At 37.4% G+C, this 25,934-nt stretch overlaps 2 protein-coding genes across 6 annotated transcripts in view; one reads left to right on the top strand and one right to left on the bottom strand.

Moving 5' to 3' along the window:
• Nucleotides 1-25,934, top strand: part of CMSS1 (cms1 ribosomal small subunit homolog) — a 250,363-nt gene that overhangs the window by 8,814 nt on the left and 215,615 nt on the right. The gene's annotated exons all lie outside the window — the stretch shown is intronic.
• Nucleotides 1-25,934, bottom strand: part of FILIP1L (filamin A interacting protein 1 like) — a 206,739-nt gene that overhangs the window by 5,594 nt on the left and 175,211 nt on the right. For all 5 annotated transcript variants that reach the window (XM_057413063.1, XM_057413066.1, XM_057413064.1 and 2 more), the window contains one exon: nt 7,849-10,600. In XM_057413063.1, coding sequence (XP_057269046.1) covers nt 7,849-10,600 — 2,752 coding nt within the window. The remainder of the gene's footprint in view (nt 1-7,848; nt 10,601-25,934) is intronic.

Raw genomic sequence — 25,934 nt, 5'->3', positions numbered from 1 at the left:
GGACCTTAAGATCATCTAGTTCCAACCCCCCCACCATGGGCAGGGACACCTCACACTAAACCTACCCAGGTGTAGGACCTTGCACTTGGCATGGTTAATTTACCTTGCTACAGTCAGTGTAGAAATTGATCTAGGAGAGAGAACTTTAGATGATGTTCTTTTTCACTGTTTAGATTTTTACTGTAAGGCCTATGAGTAATAGAGAGTATAATTTTCAACCTTGGTGAAAATGGCCAGGGGATGTTGCTGAAGACCCTTCACACAAAAGTCTAGTATCTGTATATACAAGCCTGCCTCTTGTACATTTAAGTTTGTACTTGGATGATTGTCTGCAGTCAGAAAGTAAGCCAGGTCTGCAAGTAAGAATGAGTTAAGATTAAGCAATAAACCTGAATGTTCCCTTTGATCTCCAAACCAAACAGCTTTGGCTGAAATTTCAGGTTAGGCCTCAGCTGCACAGGGCATTCAGATATTTCTTTTTCTTTCACTAGGTCTTGGCATCTGTCTTCTAGGAATCCAGGGGAAAATTCTCAGTTGCTCTGCATTTCCTTTCATGCACCCTGCTTGTGGGCCTGACTATGTGAAGATATGTAAGCAGGAGTGGTATAAATAATCTTTGTACTTACTAGCATTGGTAAGATCTTAGGCAGCGTATTGTCTGGCGTGGGGCATTGCATTGTCACACCAATATAAACAGCTCTGTAAAGGGAAAATGCTTTGTAATCTGTACAGTTGTAGTACTTCGGTTAAGTGGGAAAGCAATCGGGTTATTTTAAGCTGGAGAAAACAGAACTGAGGAAGAACATGATAATTGTCTTCTGATATGTGAAAGTCTGTTGCAGAGACAATAGTTTTCTAAGTCCAGTGGCAGGATAGGAAAGCGAGCACTGGTTGTAGTAAGGGAATAGCCTAGAAAATGTCCTGAGGTCCCTTCTAAGCTACATTTTCTGTGATTTGTACTCTTCTGCTGATACTTGGCCTATTACAGGACTGTTGATTTCAATAATATGGCCTATTTGATAGAAAAATATAAGATTAGAAATAATTTCCATGTATGTAACATGATTTGCACTCAGGTACCCGAATGTGTCACCATGATCTTATTTCCCGAACACAAAGTTTAAATTACTTCCTGGTAGTGGAGAAAAACAGCATGGTTGGGCAGAGTTGGAGGCAGGAGTTGTATTCCTGTTTACTAAAATTCTCTTATGTGCCTTCCTTTTCTTGGGACATGTCTTCACTGGGAAATGTGATAATCTTTTAAACAGAAGATAGTTTAGAAATTGGTTTTTAATAGGTAAGAGACAAGATGCAGGGAAAGGTAAGGTTATGCTGTAGGTCAGCTCTGCTAGCACAAGGACAAGTGGGTGATCAATACGACCATGCAGTTGGCTGATTTCCTTGCTGCTAGGAGCAAGGAAGAACCTCGGGCACCATGTTGAGCAGCTAGAGTCCCCAAGAGAAGTAGTATGGCCTTTTTAAATACTAAACACACTCCAATATTAATTCTGTCCAGGAGAGGGTAGTGCTGGCACTTAAATATTTCTTCTGTTGCTTAACTGTTAAGTGTTTTTATATAATACATTATTTTACAAATCTACGCGAGATCGTTAATTCACTTGGTTTAAAGCTGTGCTGCCATTTGTTGAGTGAGATTCTTGGCAGCAGGTATTATTCTGTACAGATTGTGGGCAGATAGGAATATATGTGTTTGGGTATGCAGTTTTTAACTGTTTGGAACTGCACTCATACTTACACACACCTTTTAACACAAAAATATCTTCAGTATCAATATTGTATTTTCAAAAGGTTTGAATATATTTTTCTCATATTAGTAAATATATATGTTGAAGAAGCTTACAAGGGTAACCAGTTTGGGCCGAAATCTGTTCTGCATGGGAAAGGAAAAAAAAATCCTCTGCTTTTACCATCATGGCTTTTCTTCTGTCTGGGAACAGGCTGTTTTCCTCTATGAAGGCCACATAAAAGGTGTGTTAATGACAGTCTTTATATACATACATATATGTGTATATGTATATATATATAAAAATTACATTTAAAAAAACCCTCTGTTTTGTCCAGCCCAGATTGGTGTGTCTAAAAGGATAATGGCCTTGAGTTTGAAGCAGTCAAGGTTCTAGTCACATTGAAGCTGCCTTACTGTGATTCTGCACAAGTCAATTAACTTTTGTCCTAAAAGAGCGAGTTCTTCTTACTACCCCAGAAGGACATTAACGGGACAGATGAATGCTTGTTGTATATTTGGAGTGCTTTGTGATGTATTTGCATGCTAGGTTGTAAATCTTCAGGCAGTAGTGGTAACATCTAAGGTGATGGGACCAGGGCTTTGGCAGTGATTCCAGCATAAAGTGCTCATCCTTTTTGCTTGCCCTGTCAGTTATATAGCTCTTTTGTAGAACTTTATTGTGAATTAGATCCTGGTTTTGTGTTTTCCCTTTTTGTTTTTTTCTTTTCTCATAACAATTTGTGGAGTGTGGTGGTTTGTGTTTGGTGTTTTGCTGTGGGGTTCTTTGTTTGTTTTTTAATCCAGGTTTGTTTCTTGACCTGGTTCACGGTGCTGTCTTCCTGAGCAGCAATGACAGCATAACTAAAATGGCATCATTTTGGGCTATGAGATGTGGTAGAGGTAAGAAAGCGGAGGGACCTCCTTTTGTCCGTTCCTGTGATGTCAGGCCACTGCTTGACTAGTGGAGAGTCATTGATTAGAACAGGTCTTTCCTCTTATCTTCAAAATCTGTATCCCAAGAGCACCTTGATCGGTGAATAGAGCTGGACAGTCATGTTTAGTTGGTAGCTCTGATATTTGAGACTTTCTGGGTGCCCACAGTATGGTGGGTCGCTGCGTGACGTGGTAGCAGAGAGAATTCAGCACATCTTGGGGCCACTGACTGGAGGTGCGTGAAAACACTTCATGCTTCTAAAATTTTCAAGGTTGGTCTTTTTTTTAAGCAATTTCCCGCTTACAGTACTTGGTATTAATTTTAAAATGTCTTTATACGCCCACTTGTGCTGTACTTGAACCAGAAGATCTTTTTCTGTAGTGTTTCTTGGTAGTATTTTGGTAGTCTTTGCTTAAGCCTGGAGGCGAGGCAGTTGTCCGTTTTAGTTTTGCCTGTCTCAAGATCTGTTTTCTAGGGACAAAGTCATCCTGCAGATGGTTACTCCATTTCTATCACCTAACCCTGCAGCATTCATTCAATTTTAAACAAAAAGTAGTGCTGTACAACTCTGTTTCTGATTATTTTTTTTCCCAGTGTGGGGAACACAACTCCTTAAGCCTCACAAGAGATGTTTACATACAGATCTTTTTTCTTATTACAGCTTTACATTTTGTCCCCAGACACCCTATTATCTGCTGTGCTTTGAATCACGAAGATTAGCTGGCTGCTTCTGTAGTTTTGTCGGTTCCATTTCTTAATTAGCTACCCGAGGGAGGCTTTTTTTTTTTTGACTAACTCTAAGTTGAAGAATTGGCTCTTTGCTCTCAGAATATAACTATTGCTTATTCTTTTCTTTTTTTTTTTTGACTCCTTTTCCTACCCTCTCCTCATCCATCCTCCCTATAAGGACAAAAATTGCAAATATTTCTTCTGAAATATTTAATTATAGTAAAAGAATGACTTAAAAAATGCTGATTACCAGACTGTTTGAGCTGCCCTTGCTCACTCACTGAAATAAAACTGAAAAGCTGAAGGGAAGTTGATAACCGCTGCCATTTTTTATCAGTTACTTCTCCCTTTCTAAAAGGCAGATTTTAGATTTCAGAGGACATGGTTGCTAAGAGTTTTGGAAAAGAGAAGTGTTGGTATTATGATCTGCTGAAAGCTGCTTTTATGCTCTCTTTCACGGTTTAATCCCTTTGATATATGCTGTTTGCTTTGTGACCATATTTCCCTTTAACATTTAAGTGGTTCATTACATATTGTCAAATTTTTGGCTTTTGGGCAAATGCTGAAAACAAGTATCTCAGCCTTCAAATTAGCAGCAATACTTACCATTTATGGAATGCTTGAAATTCCTAAAAACCCTGCCTTATTTGGTTGAATTCTTACGTGATTATACTTAATGTTTTTTTTTGTTGATTTTGGTTTTTTTTTGTGTGTGTTTGTTTTTTTGTTTGTTTTTTTTTTGTTTTTTTTTTTTTTCCCAGAGTATTTAAATCAATTTGCAGAAAACTAATTTAATTTTCTCTTGCTCTGCTCTTTGCTTTTTGTCTGCCAAGGAAGTAGGTGAATATTTCCAGTCAGCAAAATGGAAATAATCTGAAATATGGAGCAATGGCATGAACACTTGAGATTAATTTGTAAATTGGTAATTTGAGTCCTTAAAATACACTTCCTATTTGTTATTTTATTATAAGATTACAGCTACCTTTTCTGTTCTAGTAGTTAAGTTTATGCTCTCAACTAATATATCCAGGTGTTTCTCTCTGCTTTGTGCTTTGAAATAAATCTTGGAATTGGAATAGGGTGAACCTGTTTTATTCTGCAAACCTCATTTTCAGGCAAAGTAACTATTTGATTTTTAATCTGTTGAAATGAATGACAAAAACTACACTGTGAAGTCAGTTAAGATCTACACAAAAATTGTTTCATCAGCAGGGCAATGTAACCATCCCTTAAGTTTTTTTACGAAATAGCAAGTTCATTTACAAGCAGCATTGATGCTTCTTACTGAGGAGTTAATGGTAATGAGTTGCTGCTTCCTTTGTCTTTTGTTAATTGAACTGTTACTGGTAAACCATCATGAGTGTAAGAATTAGGACAGCAACAGAAGTACTGTCCTGTTTAATAATTAAACTTCTTAGTGGTGTGAACTCTCACCTAGGTTTTGTATTCAAAACTTAGCTTTAAACTCTGAATGTTCTTATTCAGATAGCTTGGTAGTTGTCCAAAGGACTAAGCGTCCTCATTTGTGCTTTTCTTTTATAAGATGTTGTAATAGATGGCCAAGTGGTTAATGATCAACACATTTCTGTGTATTTTGGACCACAGGTATGAAATGAAGTGTGGGGTTTTTTTTTGTTTTGTTTCCTTTTTTTTTTTTCTTTTTCTACAGGATTTTTAAGTCCAACTGAAGAAAGTATTAGTGCTCCTGGAGGACAAGTCTTAATCCCTTAATTTTTGGAGGATCTGGTGTCTGTTAGTACACTGACAATTGCGTATTTCAGACACAGTTATTCAGTACCATGCTTGTAATGTGTCCCTGCAGAGACCTTGGATCAACAGGATATGCAGTATACCACATTCTAGGAGTGCAGAGAACATGTTTTGAATGGACTGCTTTTTTATTTTGAATGAGTTCTGCTGTTAAGAATGTGTAACTTAAATGTAGTTAAATATTTTGTTTGTATAATTAACACACTTTAAAAATGGTTATAATCTTGACTTGCTTGAGTGCTGGCAGCTGTCTTGATCAATGACTTTTGCTGAAGTTGGTGGGAGCCAAATTTTGGATTGCAGGGTAGCAGTAGGTACTTCTCACCCAGACCTTAGTCAGATCTCACTTTTGCAGTCATTTCATTGGAGATAAAGCAGGCCAAAACAGATAGGAAAGACCTCATATGAAGCCCGGTAGCTTCAGGAGATACTGTCTCAGGTTATGCATCAGGTTATGCAGGGCTGTTCAGCCTGGAGAAGAGAAGGCTGCGTGGAGACCTCATAGCAGCCTTCCTGTATCTGAAGGGGACCTGTAGGGATGCTGGGGAGGGACTCTTCATTAGGGACTGTAGTGATAGGACAAGGGGTAACGGGTTAAAACTTAAACAGGGGAAGTTTAGATTGGATATAAGGAGGAAATTCTTTCCTGTAAGGGTGGTGAGGCACTGGAACGAGTTGTCCAGGGAGGTTGTGAATGCTCCATCCCTGGTGGTGTTCAAGACCAGGTTGGACGAGACCTTGGGTGATATGGTTTAGTGTGAGGTGTCCCTGCCCATGGCAGGGGGGTTGGAACTTGATGATCTTAAGGTCCTTTCCAACCCTAATGATTCTATGATCCTATGCATGACGTTAAGCATTTTGTGTTTTTTAAAATTGCTACTGCTTAACTGTAATACATTTGTTATGTCCATTTCTGCCACAAATTTCTGCCCCCCATTGTTAATTTGACTGAAGTGTGTATGGGTATTGATCTTTGCTTTTCAATAGAAACCATTCCTTCTAAAACAAGTTATTACATATAGTTGTAATAATTTAGATTCCTGTCCATCAAAAGGACTTGTAAAGTCCCCTTGTTATGTGAATGCGTGTGCCAAAGGCCTTTGCTGAATCAGTTGCTATGTTATACTGCAGAATTATTTTTTTTTCTCTAGATAATGTAAGCAGCAGAATGATAAAGGTTTAGTGAGTAGGGACTCTCTGCTTACTTGCAGACTTCCTTGTTGGTAAGGAGATTGATCTGTTACAAAAGGTATCTCTTGTCCCCTCCTCCCAGCATCTGTTATAAAAGGTATCTCCTGTCCCTTCCTCCCAGCATAAGTTCCATAGGCATTTCACTTTTTAGAATAAGGAGCAACCTTTCCAATTTACATTTGCAGTTTACAGCTTTTGAGAAAGACATTTAAAGTGCATTCCGGGTCTTGTGGGCTGATTCGCATTCAGTGTGAAGTTGTTCCACTATTAGCAGTATTTTCAGTGAGGCCGGAATTGACTGCTTGGCATGTGTGTAAAGGGTGGAATTGCTTACATTTCTGTCCTTTCCTTAAGGCACTAATACTCCATCATTAAAATACCTTAACCTGTTTTGTCCATTCTGAATGGTGCTCCTATTCACCCTAGTCCTAGAAGCCTATATGTTTGGAGAGTTGGTTTAGTACTGCTTCTTAGCACTCCTGTCAAACTTTCTCTGCCTGTTATTTGAAAAACATGAAGATATGCCATAGTTTGCTAATCTTGTTTCTTCTTCAGGGTACCTGTGTGATTGTATTGTATGTTAAACTGGTGGCTGGGAGCTTGGATAAAATTTGAGTATTATGTGTGAATACATTCTTCTGAGTTATCATTTAGCAATGTAAGTGTTGCTGTTTATTGTTTTACAGCGTACGTAGGTGATAGCAGTTTTTCTGTTGTATTGGAAAAAACTCTGCCTTGTTTGGGAAGAATAATTTAGTGATATAAGCTTCTGAACTTGGTTCACTTACAAGAAAGTTTTGCAAGAAAGTTAAGAAAGAGTTTTAACTGAACAGTGTAAAAAAAGATGGGGAGAAGAAGTGATGGTTGTGCTCTGGAACATACTGTATATGCATCATAAATTTGTAATAATAAGATACAATACTTAATATTTTGAGTGTGTGATGTACTGATGATCATCTGAAATGAGAAGGCTATAAGGAGTTAGGAAATAACAGGGAAGATAATGAATCAAGTCTTAGCTGAAGTTAGCAGGCAAAATTATGGCTTAATTAAAATTCTACCATACATGCAAAAAAAAACCCCACAACACCATACATAACAAACAAAAATATTCTGCAAACAATGATAAAAGAAACCAATTATTTACTGTTTTTGTAATGTTAAAATACTTCACCAAGGTAAGTTGCAGTTAAAAGTAATGTGAGTAATTTTGAAAATGGAAATACATGAAGATGCATTTATACAAGTGCAAGACTAAATATTTTACATAGCTGTATTTCAATGAGAAGATACACAGTAAGTGCACACTAAGCAGGCAAAACTTAAAGTTAGTTCCATATGCTGTTGTATAGTTCATGCACAGATCTCTCCCAAAGTAAAGAGGCTGTTCCAAATAATTCTTGCTGGGATGAAAAACAAGATGGGTTGCTGGTAAGGGTGTCAGCGTGGATGGGGGTCAGTTATAGACATTACTTACTGTAATTTGTGATTGCCGTGGGAGAGGGGTGGCTGTTGGCGTGATAGTAATACTGCTGGTGATTTTGTTGGTGGACTTACTGGGTAGGCCATTAGCTAGTGCTGGAGTTCTGTTGTCTTGCACTGGATTACAAGGGCTGATAGGCTTGGAATTGTTGAGAGCTTGGACATAAGGACTTCCTAAATGGATGTGGATTTTGTTATCCTCAGTAGTTATTACACTTGATCCTGTACTGTTAGATCTCTGAAACTGCCATGACGACTGCCTGTCTGGGGATACTCTAAAAATGGTGTGCTTGGCTCCCATTTCGAAAGGCTCCAAGGAGAGTATTTGTTCCTGAGAACTTGAACTTGGTAAAGCCAAAGGAGACATTGTTCTCTCAGGAGTTAAAGAACCACATGATTCAGGAGTTTGAGATCTTGCAAAAGTAGCCATAGTAATAGGAGAAATTACTTGCTCTGGGCACATGTAATCTTCTGCTGCTTTTGATTTTACAGGTGTTAAGGAGGTGTTTTGAATAATGGTTATTCTTTGCTTTGGAGTGCCACAGTTGGGTATAACTGCTGTGCTTGTGTAGGAGTGAGGACTTTCAGAAGTAGGACTAGTTATTTCAAGTGTTGCTGTGTTCTGTCCATGATCTGGAGTTACCTTTATATGAAGAGGTTGGCCTGGTGTATGGCTTAGCACTAGGTCTCCAGACTGTGCACAGTTTCCATTTTGTTTGGTATAAATCTTTCCATTTTGAGGATGACTCTCTTTGGGCTTCATCCAAGGTATCCATAATTTTTTGTTCATGGCATTTGCAATGGATGAGTTGCTTTTGAAAGACACTGTTTGTTCTTCCTCACTGTTGTCTTTATCTTCATTATCGTTGTCTTCTTGCAGCTGCTCATTTATGACTGTTCTCTCTAAAGGCATGAGGGTTTTGTAATCAGGCGGTTCATTGTGTGCTGGATCAGTCTGGACTTCTTTAGAAAAAAGTTGCAAGTCTGATGTTCTCCTTCCATTGAGACTGGTCTTGAAGTTGTTGCTGAAGCATCTGTACCTCTCCAATTCTTTTGTGAGGCTTTCAATTTCTTTTGCTAACTCCCTGTTCTTGTGTTCTTGCTGGAGGAGTTTCTTCTGTAAGACTGTATGATCACCTCGGAGGTGACAGATTAGGTCTTCTGTTGCCATGTATTCATGAATTTTTTCTTTCAGTGCATCTACTTCTCTGGAAAGATGACTTGATTTAGCTTCCTCCTCTTTGAGCTTCTTAAAAAGGCGCTGCTCTTGATTGGACTCTGCCTTTTCTGTTAATTTATATCTAGCCATTTCCATTTTCACAGCCTCCAGCTCTTCTGATAGGAGCTTGGCTCTGTCTCGTTCATTGACGTATCTTCGTTCAAGAGATTCAAACTCATCTTCAGTTTTCATAAGATCATCTTCTATGGCCTTCATTTCTTGCAGCTTCTGCTTAAGCCTCTCAACTTCTTGAGAAAGATCTTTGATTTTGTTGTTTTCCTGCTGCAAGGAGGTGCTGGATTTGGTACTCTCCTTATGTTTATTTTTAAGTTCTTTTTCAACACCTTCCAATGACTGAAGTCTTTTTCTTAGAATATTCACTTTAGAAACAAGATCACTTCCTTTCTCCTCTTCAGCTTTCAGTTTGTTTTTCAGTTCATCTCTTTCTTTAATAACACTGGACACTTTTTCCTCTGCATCAGATTTTGATTTCAGTGCTTTTTTACTTTCCTCGATTAGTTTTTCTGTAACTGACATCACTTTATTTTGTTCCACCTGAAGCTGAGAAGTTGTGGCTTGCAGCTTTTCTTCTGTTTGCTTTATTTTTTCACCCATAGTTTTTCTTTCATCCACAAGCATCACTGTTAGACTCTTCAGCTTTGTTAAATCTTCTTTAAGTGTGAACTCAGTTTTTTCTAACTTACTTTCAGTTGCTTCAAGCTCACCAACTCTAGCTTTTAAGCCATCCAGCTCATGGGACAGCTGCTTCGTTAACATCTTTTCTCTCTCTAGGTTGCATTTCAGGGAGTAACATTCCTGTTTATTCTTGTTGAAAGCATCTTCTAATTTCTCCAGCTCCATAATTCTTTTGTTAAGTTTGCCAACTTCCCCTTTAAGGTTCTTGCTCTGTGATGCTTCTTTTTCTAACTTTCTATTAAGTTCTCTGCACTGATCTTCCATTTTTATGAGCTCTTCATCTTTTCCTTCCATCTCCAGCAGTTGTTTCCGTAGTTCTTCTACTTCAGTCATAAGCATGGAGTTCCCATACTCCCCCTTATTTATCTTATCCCTTAGGTCTTGCAGTTCTTTTTCTGCTTTTCGTAAAGATTTATTGGTCTCTTCCAGGTCATCAATTTGTCGGCTGAGAGCAGTTAGTTTTAACTGCAGCTGACGATTCTGACTGTCTTCATTGGTTAGTTTGGCCATCATTGCTTCTTGGTCTTGGGAAATCTTACTGCTTTGGGCTTGAAGTTCAGCCTTCAGCCTACTGGCTCTTTGTTCTTCTTCTTGAACTGTGGCTTCAGCAAATGACAGCTTCTCATGTGCTTCTTCTGCAGAAGTGGTTAATTCTTGAATTTTTTGACTTTGTTGATTCAACTGCTCAGTGAGTCTTTGCTGTTCATCCACCACCATTAAAGTAAAGGATTTCAGTTTAGTCAGTTCTTCTTTCAGTTTAGCTATTTTCTTCTTGTCTTCCTTCTCTCTTTTTGCCTGATATGCTGCTTCTTGTTCAAGAAGCTTTTTCAATCTGTGGGAGGAAATAATATTGTATTTTGTAGCCATTTTAATGGGCATTTAAAAACATACTTGAAATATTATGACATCTCTTCCAGATGTGCATGAACATCCACTTGAACTTGTAACTACAAGCAGACCTCTCATTGTAGGATCATGGGAAAGTGTTCGCAGGCCTGACTTTCTATTCAGAAGTTCTGTTGTAATGGACACTTCAGTATGATCAATTAGACTTAACAACTTCAATAATTATGCATCTTTGTTTATGTTTAAGTTTTTGACAGGTATCAATGGAACAAAATTTATTGGTATTCTGCTCTGGAACAATATGGATCTTGGCTGTTGGCTGAGGCTAGGTATGTGCATGCAGGTGTTTTATTTAGGAAATGTGATTATCATAGTGGGTAAGAAATTAAATCAGTACAGCCCTTAAGGGCAGGTGTAATTTACAGCATCATAAACCTCCTAATAACTTCAAGTTGCTTATAAACCATCCTGATGTTTTATGATTAAACCTTATGGATGTTAAAGTATGTGAAGGAAATGTAGCCACACCAGGCAGTTAGTCAGGCTGCCTGGTATCAATTTCTAAGCAGTACATCAGAGCAAAACTGCAGATAAGTCAGTTCTCAGTAGAAATGCAGGCCTTGTGGCCTTGTATCACACACACAGATGCACTCAGCAGATAAACAGGTATTCAGGTTATGCCTTTTGAACTTGAGAAAGCCCAAATGTCTTGCTGTCTGTTAGGCTTGGATTCAGTCCTATATCCAAAACTTGCAGATGCACCTGGGTGCAGCCCTGCTTGTACATGATGCTTGAAGGTTTTTGTAATGGTTTTCCAAAATTAGTTATACAAGTTTATATTAGTACTCAGTCTTACCCAAGATGCAACATACTTAATTTGTTAGTACCTCAAATTAAAGAACCTCAAAGGTTCTTTTACAGCCTTTTCTTTCTCGGGGAGATGCTTGTGGAGTTGGTCTGAGGTATGATTAGGTTTGGCAAGTATGTTTGCCTCCTTTCAATTAGATTATGCCCACCTAAATGTATATTCTGATATTAAAGACACATCTGAAAAGCCTAGGTTGAAGTAATGAAGTATTAGAATTTTTATGTTTCACTGTTGTACATATATATCCAGTTGTATGTGGATTGCATGAGGGAACTCTTGCATCTCAGACTGTACTTGCACAAAATTACTGGTTCAGTGCTCATTAGCTGAGGACCCCTTGCCTTTTTTTTTCTTTTTTAGAGGTTTTTTTTCCTCCTGAAATACAATGACTCTCTAGAAGTTGCTGCTTGAACATACGATTCCTGTTCCGTATTTGTCTCTGGTCACTGTTGTGATGCCCTTGTCCAAGTGGTGCGTCTTTGCAGCTTCCCACTTACAAGTTCCTATTACAGCCATCCTTTTAGATCAGGAAGTGCTTAGATAGTGGCCTCCTTTGCACAGCTCTTCATTAGCTGTTGACTGACCGAAGGCGTGTGTTTCTGGGCATTTAAGAGGCTGCCTCAGCAGCATACCCGTTGGCAGCATTGTACTTTTCCTGCAAGGAGAGAGGAAGTCCCTGCCATTATACATTATACAACAGCCCATCAGACTTGTCTGATTTAACGATGGTGTTGTATAGAAGTCTGCGACTACAAAATTTCTTACATCATTTTTTACCTTTCCCACTGTTTTTATTTTAGTGCTTAAGTTGCACTATATTGAATGTAATAAAATGCTTTATATGAAAAATTGACAGAATGGAAAGTAGCAGTAAACAGAGTTGATATCAAAGACTTAAAGCAGCCCCACATTCTTTACAACAGTCAGTTAACATAATGGGGAAAACAGATGTGAAATAATAGAAGTGGAGAAGGAGAAGTTTGCGAAATGAGCTTGAAGGAATGCTGCTGGTTGACAGAACAATAATTGGGGAGAAGACTGCACTGTCTTCAAAGGCTGCTTTTTACTGTGTTTTTGGCACATGAACTTTTATCTGCTTTTCAGGGCTACTTTCAGTTTGAGTTCTCTTTAGTGTAAAAATCTCTCTTCCCTCCCCACCCTTGTCTCTAAATGCTTGAGTAGTGAAGTTCAGTTGATGATTTACTGTTGCCATAGATATAAAACCATAACAGAAACATAACTAACAATTTCATTTGGAATGAACTCGTTTTTTTTTGTGTGCATGAAGCTAAGACATATTAATACTGTTAAAATAGACTTGGGCTTATTAGCATTTATTTGTTTTAGCTTACTTCACTGTCATTTAATTTTGTAACACAAACTTAACTGAGTATTTTAATACCTAAATTAATCAGTATTTTACCTAATACTTCCGTATTAATTAGATTATGTCTCTCTGGCCAAATGAAACTGTAATGCTCCAGTGACTGGTGTCCCTTAAATTGCTTTAGAAAGAAAACTTTTAGACTAAATAGTAAACTTCATCATCGGGTTGCTGTATACTTTTTTTATGATGCAAATAAGATAATTGTGCATAAAGTTGACAAATGTTTTGAGTGAATAATCCCAACAGCCCTTCCAGTGAGCATCGGTGTATGTACAATATTTTTTTCTGTCTTCTCTTCTATAATTTCATTTCTGAGGCTATCCCTAATGCTTAAGGCTTGCTTCAGCAAAGCACTTGAGGTTCCAGCCCAACCTGTGTGCTTGATTGAGGTAGTTTAACCCAATTTCTGATCAAGTCTGTGTTGCAAGGGTTATTTAAATTCAAGTGCCTAAACTATTGGTATCTGACCTGTTTCATTGTATAAACTGAGAAGGATTTTCAAGAGATTCTGTTTGTTTGGTCACGCGAGAAGACTTTAGGGTGTTTGAAAATGTTTCCTTCAATCAAAAGAAAAAATACAGTTTTATGATTAAAACAGAAGTGCCAGCACATACTTCTAGAGATGTTTCTTTAAACCCAAAACACTTATATATAATATCACTCCACTGAAGTCAAGTTATGGAGCATAGTGCCGAAGCTGTGAGTTAAAGGATTTTAATGTGCTTCTAAAATGAAAAAAGTAATGTATTAAGCATTTTTTTAGTTTTTTTTTTTAGTATATTGTGTAGTGAAATTTTTGCACTTACTTTGATAACTGTATGCTTATTCATGTATTCCTATACAGAAAATGCCCTCAAGAGTGCTGAATAGATAATGATTTATTGGACAGAGTTGAGATTGGTATTGTAAGAAGTCAACTGGAGTCCACTAATATTTGCAGAAGAATTTTTCTTTGGCTGTTGAATTTCTGTTTCATGGTTCAGTAGGCCATGCAAGTGCATCTGTACACATGTGCTTAGGAATGGGAAAGGACCCTAAAATGTTTGGGAGTTTTGGTGGTGTGGGTCTCTGTTCTTTTTTAATTCATCGCCTGGTTTTGGTCAGCTATTTTAGGGGAACCTGAGTTGTGCAGGTCGGGGCTTGATTACGTATATCATTTGAAATAAGGCAAATCACATCTTTAATTGAAAAAGTGCTGTAACTGTGGCATTTTGTGACATTTTACATACTTCTGTGACAGATAAAAATACTTTTTGTTAACTTCACCCAAAAAGCTCTCTTTCTGAAGAAGAATATCCAGAGTATTTGAGAGACCAATTTTGCCAAATATATGTAAAGGTAAAAAAAAGTTGTCAAAAAAAAAAAAAGGAACAGGCACTCCCATATCCAATAAAATATTTTTATTGTTTTTGTTTTCAGTTGAATTTCATGATCATGTAATTTCATATTAGGCAAAGATAGGTATATCATTTAGTCAAAGCTTTCACAGGTAATTCCAAGCAGTTGACTTCATAGGACTACAAGAACTCTTTTGAATCCAGGCCAGCAAAACCAGGCATTGGGAATTGTTTACATAGAATCATAGAATAGTTAGGGTTGGAAAGGACCTCAAGATCATCTAGTTCCGACCCCCCTGCCCTGAGCAGGGACACTCACACTAAACCATGTCACCCAAGGCTCTGTCCAACCTGGACTTGAACACCACCAAGGATGGAGCATTCACGGCTTCCCTGGGCAACCTATTCCAGTGCCTCACCACCCTCACAGTAAAGAACTTCCTCCTTATAACCAATCTAAACTTACCTGTTTAAGTTTTAACCCATTACCCCTTGTCCTATCACTACAGTCCCTAATGAAGAGTCCCTCCCCAGCATTCTTATAGGCCTCCTTCAGATACTTGGAAGGCTGCTATGAGTTTTCTCTTCTCCAGCCTGAACAGCCCCAACTTTCTCAGCCCGTCTTCATACGGGAGGTGCTCCAGTCCCCTGATCATCCTTGTGGCCCTCCTCTAGACTTGTTCCAACAGTTCCATGTCCTTTTTATGTTGAGGACATAAGAACTGTACACAATACTCCAAGTGAGGCCTCAAACCTAACATTCATGTTTTTATGAATATGACTGTTAGGTAGTTATGCAGAGTCAGGGTAGTGTCTTACTACTTTTTCTTCAGAACTTCTTTTATAAATTACTGCTTTTTTAGTGGCTTACTGCCATGATGGTTTGCAATACCAGTTGCCTGCCTTTTTACCTTTTTATGTCTTTAACGGCACTGTATTGGTTGGCTCTCCTCTGTTCATCTTAATCACTTTCCTTAGCATGGGTACGATAGCTTCTTGGTGTTAATCCCATGCATTCAACTGTACTTTATTGCTTTACAGTAGTTTTGGGTTTTTGCTTTTGTTGTTTTTGGGTTGTTTTTTTTGTTTGTTTGTTTTGTCTTGTGGTGGGTTTTTTGGTTTGGTTTGGTTTGGTTTTGCCCCCCCCCCCGCATGTGTGTATAGCTTTGGCTACACTACATTATGTTTAGCAACATAATGACAGTGTGTTCTCTACAAGATATGGGGACTCCTAAAACGGTTCATTGTCTTGATGTCATGTGATATCATTTTGTCTTTAACTGTAGTTTTTTGCTGTTATGGGGGGGACCTGTATTACATCAATGCTGTTTATGTTTTTAGAGCAATCTAAGGGGATGGCTTTTCCTTCCTGAGTATCAGGGAAACCTAAGAAAGCACGAGACCCTTATTTTATAATGCTTTGAGTTTGTTCTAGAATGAATCATTACTCTTAGAGGATAAAACCAATACTTTATTTTTTTCTTTAAGCAATCTTGTAATGATGGCTTTAGAAAAGCCTGTTGATGCAAGTGAAATAGGTGTTGGTTTATAAAGCTGTACTTTAAACATTCCTGTCACTGAAGTATTGGGGAGATTTTAATATGTACCTTATCTTTATTTTTATCAGATCTTTATTTTTATCAGATTATTCTGCAGAAATGATGGAGACTGTGAATGTGTTGTTGGTTTGTTTGTTGTTTTGGGTTTTTTTTTTTTTAATCATATTTTTATCTAGCTTGTGCTCTTCACCCTTTTCCAGGTAAAAGATATAGCTTACTAGAGGTTCTACAGGTTGTAACATGGGGGAGATTTTCTTCTAAAAGTTTTGAACACGTACTTGAATTTCCCCCTGTACAATGCAAATAAAAGCACTTAACCTGAAAGCTTTTAAATGTAGATGAAGTCATGCCTCTTACTCCTAGGCGTTTTTCTCAGTTAGCAATAAGCCATGGCCTGGCCTTTAATAAGAGAAGAAACTTGCTTCATCATTTCTGGTGAGTCTTGCAAACAGTTGTAATTTTTGACAGCAATGCAGTTAAATATTTGGTTTTGTAAGACAGCCAGTCTGTCTGTGCCTTCCACAGTTTATTGCAACAAAATTTGGGTTTGTTAAAATGGGTTTCTTGGGGTGGCTGTGCATTTTATTCTTTTTCATTTTTCCTTTGCCTACAATTCTGCTTATAGATGTGTAGTTTTTATGAAGACATATGTTATAGCTACTTTTATGGGTCTCTTATCTTTATTAATGCTTCTTTTTTCTCCTTGTCACAAAGAAAATCAAAAGCCTTTGAAATTACAGCAGCAACAGCATACCATAGGTATTGTGTAATCTGTTGCCTTTATCTGAATCAGTCAGCACTTCCCAACAGAATGCGAACACTTACTTTAAAATGCATTTTCCGGTGTGTTTTTGCATATGTATATTTTAATTCATTACTTTATACTAGGATGTGCACCTCCACAAAGGGTGTCTCAACTGCAAGAGACTGTGCGTAAGGCAATTTCCTGATAAGGAAATTCATTTTATAAAATGAGAACTTACATGGAGGAGGATGCGAGTTCTGCTTATTACTCTACAGGCTGCCAAAGAATAATTGTTTTATCTGGTGCTTAAAATGCTGACTTGCTTTACAAGTCTTAATAGAAGTCATAGATGATGAATGGTGTTGCCAGTTCTGGGTTTACAGGCAAAATTTCAAATGGATAACCAGATGTATTTAGCTGTGATGCTGAGTAAACATATGCAGATAATAACAGTCTTTTAAAAATTAATTAATCTGGAGCAGTAATGTTGTTTGTGATCATGATTTCACAACTACTAAACTGCTGAAAATTCTTCCTGGCAATATAGGGATGGATATTGGCAGTCATAAATGTTTCAAAATCCTGTGTAGATTTGGTGACAGTAAATGGCATGAGAAATTTTTAACAAATTTATGTTGGTTGGTATAATATCTAAGGCTGGATTAACATTCACCTAGAGTTGCCCTAATTTTAGTTCAGTACTAGAATTCAGTATTATTTTACCATGAAACCTCAGTTTAAGAGTATAAAATTCAGACTTGTATTATATAGGTCAGGTTGGACAAGGCCTGGGCTGACATGTGTGAGGCCCTGCCCATGGGAGAGGCTTGGAACTAGATGATTTTGAGGTCCTTTCCAACCCCAATCTTTCTGTGATTCTCTATTCTTTCCATATCTAGATGTTCTTGGGAATTAAGTGTCAATGAAGTGATTGCATTTGATAGGTTGATACTTGATACTGCATGGTAACATATGAAATTGATGGGAGAGATCCTGTGTCTTTATGAACCTGAGTTTTGTTTTAAATGTATATTTCCAGCATTTGTGTTAGAACATTATTGCTTGATCAGTTACTGAGATGTTTTAAAAATCACCAGTGTTATAAAACACTCAGTACTATGGAGATAAACAGGACGGTGATTTTCCACTAATCCCCTCACACAGTGGGCAGGTGATGTGTTTGTATTGTCTGTTTGGAGTGTCAGTGTCAGTAATTGCTACCATTGTAGTCTGTTGCTAGCTTGTAGCAACTGAAAAATTGTAGTAGGATTTAATTGAGCTCTTGAAAACTATCTTTTAGATGGTTTCCCCTCCATTCCCCATGGGAAGATTAGGCACAAACAAGGGAGTGCAGCTTGCCCAAGTTCTGGAAAGTTCTGGTCAGGCTGCCAGTAGCAGTGAATATCCCAGTCACGTGTGTGTAGTTTGTGCGAGGCAAATATTACTTAGTTATTACTGCCATGCTGTTTACTGTTGGTGGAAGCGTAATACTTGGAGAGCTGAGTTTTTGTCTTAGCTATTTAATCTGCATCCTTCAAGTAAGTGAGGAGTTTGCAGAAGTTCTGATTCCCTGAATGAGTTAGTTGCTTCAACTCCATGTCTGTTTGTAACCCACAAGTCATTTTTTACACTTTTCAGTTTAAAGATGCTTCAGATTAAGAAAACAATCTTAAGTTTTCTGTGAGCAATTTCAATAAATAGGTAAATACTGTCTATATTTTGACTGTGGGTTTGTTTTTTTTTTTTTTCTGTATATAACATCATAGTGTGTAGGTTCAAGGTGGACCTCTTTTATGGATACTTATTTTGGAGGTCATTTGGGAAAATAGGTGCTTTTCTGGCGTCTGTTTCACCTGGGGCAGTGCTTGTGCTGCTATCTTGACCAGAGCTGGCATAATTGTGCAAGGATCCAATTCATACAACCTTTTTTAAACTTCAATTAGTTAATATTTTTGGTATGACAGAAAATGCACTAAGCCAACAATAACACCTCATGTTACCCAGAGGGGACTGGTTAGTCGTAAATGTCATTTTCCCATAACATTTGCAGGAACTGGATGTTCTCTAAAACGATCTTAACACACATTTTATATACAAATAAATCTCTGCAGCCACATTTTTATCTATGGGCAGAATAGGCACTGCGCCTATCTCTTACACTAACCATGGCCTTATTTGTATATTATTAGTCATCTGCAGTGGTAGAATTTAGAACTTTCCATACTGCCATACATACTTCCTCTGTTGAACTGAAGGCATCCTCATTGCTGCCACTCCTGGATATAAGCTGCTCACTTATACAGTGGCCACTTGTTTCTTAGACAGGTGGAGGTTGGCTGCAGACTTAGTATGTTCTTAATATGCTCAATGCATGTGACAAGAATCTATGTGTGGAAATTGTGATTAGAGCCACATAGATTAAACACTGAAAGTTGAATAAAAGTATTTTAGTACTGAATAGGGCTGTCTGGGAAGGCCGTGAGTTTGCCATCATTTGGAGGAATGGGGCTAGTTAAAAACAATTAGACAAACATTCCTCAGGATTGATGTAGGTGGTGTCACTCCTGTGCAGGAGGATAAATTCCATGACTTCTTGAGAGTCCTGTTCATACCCATAAAATCTTAACTATATACATAGATCTTAAGACAAAAGTGAGCTCCTTTTCTGGTGTTCTTACTTCCTCAAGTAGCTTTGTGAATAATAAACTCTGAGTGTCTGAAGACTGGGCCTAGGTGGCACCCCATTCCTTTTTGAGGCAGAAAACGTGAACCTTAATTGTTACTGCAAATTTAGCTTAAAATACTTAATTTTTCCTTGATGCAGGGTTTCTTGAAGTAATGTAGTTGAGGATTTCCAAATAGGCAAGAGACTTCAATAAGGTTTGCCTTTACAGTTGCAACCTTTTCTAGTAGCCAAGACTAGGAGCATAAGAGCAGTAATAACACATATGTCAAACAGAGATTTCACTTTGAAGCTAAATATGCATCTTTTTCCTGGAGACCTGATAATGTGAGGGTGTCCATTTTCTCTAAGGTGGAGTTGTCCTGCACTTATTCTTGGAGGACACAGGTGAAAAAGGTTGTAGTAATGCATTGCAGCATGGTTAACTAGGTAAAGATGGCTTTGAAGCTACAAGTGATGCAGAATGCTGCTAGCTTCCTGTTTTGCAGTATATAACCTTCAGAAACTGTATAAAACCTATTTCCGATAGATTACAAATTGCTTCTGGGTACAGTTCTAGGTACTGAAACTTTGTAGTTCCAGGGACTCTGCTAGTTGAGAGATAATTCACTTTCTTGTTACAAGTCCTAATAAAATCCTTTTAAATGTCCTTCTTGTATGTCTCCTATATCTGAATCTGTTGGGATTTGAGATATGGGATGTTTGAAAGTTGAATTTTCTCTTCTCTTGGTAGGACCTCAGGCCACGCTGGCGTGGGAGGTCTTGGTGAATCTCATAAAGGTGCAAAGTCAACGCATGATTTGTGTAAAGCACATTAATCCTTGGCATCGGCGTTCTTCCTTGGGATTTAAGTTTACATGGTCAACATAAGTTCTAGAAACTGATCTTCAGAGAGCACCAACACATTGGTTTAGACTACAGGATAGGAAGATCCAGTGGAGAGCTAAGAATGATAGTCTGAGAAATTTTTTAATGGTTATAGTTCTAACCAATGTCTACTTCATAATTTAATTTACATATTTACATAGCATTTTAAGTACCCACTTCACCTATGATGTATTATTTAACTAAAGAACATCTTTTACTCAGATGTGTCAATTATGATGTGTTAAAGTAAGATTCTTCTGTTCTTCTGAAGCCTTGGTAGTTCACTGCATTAAAGATCAAATGCCCTGCTTAAGCATAAAAGAAAATTGGGTCCTTTAGTCGTATGTCCACTAAATGTGCCAGTAAGAGTTTGTGTCTAGAATGAGCTACTTGCGTGTGAGTTCAGCAGCTGTTGCTTGTTTTGGAAAATAAATGTCTCGGGAAAACCCCTGAATTGTTACCATTCAAAAAAATGGATTTAACTAGTTCTTGCTATTCTGTGACCAATGGTTTCTTAAAAGCTTTTAAAAATTGGTCTGAACAGTCTTCCTAAAGCCAAGACAAATACTTATTTTTCCATCTTTAGTTGTTTTCCAGTTTACTTGCTCTGCCTTTCAAAAACTGTCATAGAGAGTTAGGAAAGAGGAGCATCATATTTATGTATGCTTCCCCTGCCCCTTCATATGAAGACTTTTAGACTCCAAGTGTTCCCTGTTCTTCAAACAACTGTTAATTCAGTCAAAAGTTTTCTGCCTTGTTACAGTACCCCAAATTGATTTATAACTCAGTATTGTTATGTGACTGAAGGCCATTTGACTACATGCCCTATTTGATCTCTTTTCCTGCCTCTTGGCTGATGGTCTGTGATGTTTAGGTTATATTTTTCTATTTTCAGATGTCACTGAAAACGAAGGAGCTGTAGCATGCCTCATGTAGAGTATGTTTCTGATGTAATACATTTTAGCTTTTATCATTAATTTATAATGTGATTTCAAATGCTGAAAATAAAAGACACAATTATCCCTAGACAGAGCTTGCTAGTTTGTTTGGTTAACTGCATTAGCCTAGATACATGAGAAGGTAATTTGCAGGTTATAAAATGTTACCTTGTCGAATTACGATTCCCCCCACCCAGTTAATCCTGATTGGAGAATTTTCCTACGTTCAAAGATGGCATCTAGAGCTTTAGGCAGAGGATGGGAACAAAGCAAGGGCAAGCAGGCACTTTCCAAAGCGGCTGCTCCTTCATATACCATTGTTACTTTTTCATCCTTCCTCCTTTTAGAGTGTTAGCAAAATATGTAAACTTAAAAGATTCTTGTCAGCTGTTGTCTGCTGCTTTCCCAAAAGGGAATCAATGTATGCAACTCCAAGCACAAGTCTCCAGGGGTTGGTGTCATCCCTGCATTCCTCTTATAGGCAGTCTATTTTATCTAGCTTGAATTAACTTATATTGAAGCTGTGCTTGCTGACTTTGCTTCAGAGGCTTTTTATCTCCCTGCTCTGCTTACACGTATGCAAGCAAATGTACATACCCATATATGTATATTAGATATGTTTCTAGAAACGTGTTTTAGGAGAAGTCTTAAACCTGCCAAGGTTCATGGTGGCCTTTTCATTGAAGCCAATTCAGTATTTAATTTAGGAATGACATGGTCTGCTAGTGAAAAGACTTTTCTCTTTATATGAAACAGTATACTGTACTCTTTAGCAAGTGAAGAGAATGTTTCAGCTTTGATCATTAACAGGTGTAATTTTTTTTCCCCCACCTACCTACATCCAGCTTACTATGTTCAGCACTGGATTTCAGATGTTTTGGTCCTGGGTTGGCTGCCCCAAAGGTGGAGGAGTTACAGCCTGAGGTTCAATTTAAAAAAAAGCAATTAGACTTGTAATTAATTCACTTGCCTTTTTTCTATGTAGGGATCTGAAACAGAATGGCTCTGCTGAGGCTGAGAATGTGCTTGGCTGGTGGGAATGTTTTGAAGTTGAAAACAAAACCAACTGTGGCATTTATTAGGTGGCTTCTGAAACATCTCTGTAGCCAAGTAGAATACAGTCCTGCCTGCGGTAAGCCAAGTAATGGTGATAAATTTTCCTAATTTTTGCAATTTGACTTAGTGACTGAAAGTTATGTACATTTTACCAGAATATTGATTAAATCCATAAAAATTTGATGGAATTCAGTGAGTTTATACTTTCTCAAACATGGTTTTGTCCATGTGCTAAAATCCAATATGCAATTAAAATGTGAGTTTTATAAGTGTATTACTTTCCGTTTTTAAACAGCCAACCTTGTGTGTATTTTTCATGGTAATTGCAATGTGCTGCTTCATTTCAGCTTTAAATACTTTTTCTCTTTCTCTTACACTCTTATTGCAGTAGTTGCAATGCAAACACTAGGTAAGTCTTTTGTCTCCAATAAAAAAAAAAGCTAAGTTTTAAATCCACTCTCTGTAATGAATTTGAAAGAAATTGCTTTGAATATTAGATTTAAGGCATATCTTTTAAGAACTTGAACCCATCATTTCTTTAAAGTGTGATTGCCGTATTCCTTCCCAACCTTTTGGAAACCTATACAGGGCAATGAAATCTGGTTGATGAGTTTTTTTTATTTACCTGAAATGTATGCAAGATGAATGTTTTTCTTGTCAGAAGTATTTTGTTTTTTCCATCCACATTTTCAGTTATGCTCATGGGAGCTTTGTGTACCTTATCTGTACAACTGTGAAAGTTTGTTGAAGCTTGAGCATGAGCAGTTAGGTGGTTTTGGGCTTTGGTTGCTCAGCTTCTATGAGCATGCAATCTGAAGCAAGGCTCAAGTTCTGCTTATTTACCTCAGTAGCCAGTCTCTGGTGGTCGTCCATAGGTCCCCTGCCCAGCTCGAGGCTGAAGTCAAGCAGTTAGGTTATGTCATCATGGTATGCATGATGAGCTGTAGGTATGTGCATTTATCAACTTGAATGACCAAGGTTATAGGACTTTGAGTTTGTGTTGAAATGTTGTCTAGCAAGGTTGGCTTGAACTTTCACACCCGAGCTTTCAATTTTGTTATTAAAGGAGGGTTATACAATGATGTTGCTGGGTGTTTGCTCAGCTAGCATTCATTTATTGCGTGAACATCCACCTCTTTACTGTCACCTCAGTTCTGTTGTTCTGGTATGGAGGCAGTGCATTGGGAGGGGCTGATTTTACTGTTTAACTGCAAGCTACAGACTACCACAGAAAACATTCAAATATATTTTCCCTGAATTTGTGAACACTGGAGGAAAGTGAGCTGTGAATGCCTGAGTGTGCTCCATGGGTCCATCAGCCTGAGTGCTGTTACTGACCTTCCAGAAACAACACATGGACATGCAATCAAAGTGATTTCTCTCTCACTGATAGAAAACACAGGAAACCTCAAAATCAGCATAACATACTGAGAGGTGTTAAGACTTAACATGTTCATTACTTCCCTTAAATCAAAAGACTGGGCACTATATTTAGAATTTTTCAGCAATGCCTCTTATATCTTGGAGCTACGTAATAGAGTTTAGTGAATGGCTGAACTAACCAAGCTTTCACCCACTTCAAAAAAGCTCAACATGAACCTCAAGGATGCCATGGCAGAACCATTCAATATAAGAAACACAAACCTAAGCAATTGAAAATGATTTATTTTTATTGGTAAGGCATAGTTTCTAAGTTCAAATCAACTTGATGGCAGACTAAAGTATTAAGGGAAAATATTAATGAGTCAGAACTAAAATTTATAGGATGCTTTTTAAAAATAGGTCTTCCTACACTGTAAGCTCCTTAGGATTCTCTGACTTAAGATATTTTTATTGCTTCTTTAATGAACTGTATTAAGGTAATACCACACCCAGAATTTGTGAGAAGCTGTTTGCGGGAGAGGTCTAGAGGAGCAATGGCTGCTCCCTTGCCCATGCTGACCTATACCTGGTAAAGAATTTTTCCTGATGAAATGTACCAGCCTTTTAAGAACTGCCACAGAGGGAAAACTGGGATGTAAAACAGGCTGAATTTTTTATCCTGTGACAATGGCAAGCATGGTAATTCATCACAGTATTAGGTAAACACTACTTGATTTTATTAGTATTGACAGGGAAGATAAAATAATTGTGAGTTATATCCCTTGTTCTTCTGGATCAAATATCTAAAAATTCCGCTGTCAGCAGTACATGATGTTTGTCAGTAGAGGGAAGGGAAATGGCGGGGAAGGAACAGTCAGTGCAGTTTGATAGGAAGTTGACTTTCATTTCTGGAGGATATACTTGCTCTTAAAAATGCTTTCTCTTTACACTGAATGTTGTTAAAAATTACTAAAAAAAGAAATACAAGTGAAGAAATACAGTTGTTGAAGACTGAATTATGTGATAATTCTTTTCCTTTGCTGCCTCCTTTTACTGTTAGGTGATTCAAGGTAATGTTTTAATTGCTTGAAATTAGAGACTCTCAATATGTATTAAGAAATCTGATAAAAGAGTGTAATACTGGGGTGGGATGGTGTGGTGGTATACAACAATAGTGAGACATTATAATTCAGTTTAATTATTGTGAAATTCTTTTACCGGTTAGTATAAATGAGAGGAAAATAGGTTCTCTAGGTATTAAGTGAAGAATATTTTCCCTTTTGATCTAAGAAAGACGAACTGTGGCAAATAGAGTTCTTACGGCTTTTGATAGATGTTATGTTTCATATTAGGCTAGCAGCATTCACAGCACAGATGGTACTGTGGAAATCGCTAAAGCAGTAGTTAATGATAAATGTTACCCTCCTCTGGATTTAGAGGAGCTGAAATAGTTTCTTACCTACGTGTAGGCTTTTTTCTTTTTCTAATTATTGCCTATATCAAGTGTTGATGTTTATTGCATGTGTTGCATTTGTATGATTTTTTTATCATATTGTAGTCCTTTGACTTCAGCTAATCCTTTCTACTCAGACACATTCTTTAAAGTATGTTACTTTAGTTCATAACCTATGTTTTCATAATGTAGCTAACTTACACTTTACAACTTGACTATTTATTAGGCATTAAATCCACTGGATATAGGATAGGTAGAAACTAAAGTAATCATTTATCAGTGAAGAGATCTAAGTATGCTAGGACATAGATTGCAAGTCTTCAGATATGACAGAAGAGTGAGCAAAAGATGTAGTAAGGAACTTAGGATACTGATCTGAGATTTTGGTTTTCTACAGTAAACTTAAATTTGTTCTGGTTGCTAGGATTCTTTTCATTCTCTATATAATATTCTGTGCCCTCTTCCCTGGTTTTGTAGCTAGGCAGACTCAAGGCATCAACAGGGGTGTAAGCTTTGCTTGCAACAGCAGTGATTATCTTGGAAACATGGATGTGACCTTTACCTAAATGCCAAGGTTAATAATACAGAAATACCTGAATGATCTTTGAAATTAAATGTGTCTCTATATATTTACATTTTTAGAAGTATGTGGAAAATAACTACGTAATATTTTCTTGTTTTTTAAAAAAAAAGTAATGAAAATATTCACACATGATATTTTGACTGAGTCTCTGAATCCATATATGCTTGCTAGTACAGCAGTGCATGTGATTGTATCAGCTTTGATTTTTTCTAAATATATACCTGAACAAGGATTTTGCGGGATTTAAAACACCAAATGAAGGAAGACAAAAACTCTTTCTGGTGTCCTAACATTTGATGCTGATTTAATTTTGCATTAAGGAAAATGAAAACCTACGACAAAACCATGGTTTACTTTTAAGAAGAATTTTTTAAAGGTCTTAAGGAGTCTCTCTAACATTTTCAGTTGCACATTAAGACTGGAGAAGAGTGCTTAGTAATTTGAATTTGTAAGTAGGACAGTACAATTGACTTAATTGCAGT

This window comes from Pezoporus wallicus, unplaced genomic scaffold (genome assembly GCF_028554395.1).
Source record: "Pezoporus wallicus isolate ANWC-B61680 ecotype Strahan unplaced genomic scaffold, APGP_CSIRO_Pwel_v1 contig_6484, whole genome shotgun sequence".
NCBI classification, from domain to species: domain Eukaryota; kingdom Metazoa; phylum Chordata; class Aves; order Psittaciformes; family Psittacidae; genus Pezoporus; species Pezoporus wallicus.
Note: the sequence above shows the minus strand (reverse complement) of the source record. Positions and strands in the feature narration are given on the sequence as shown.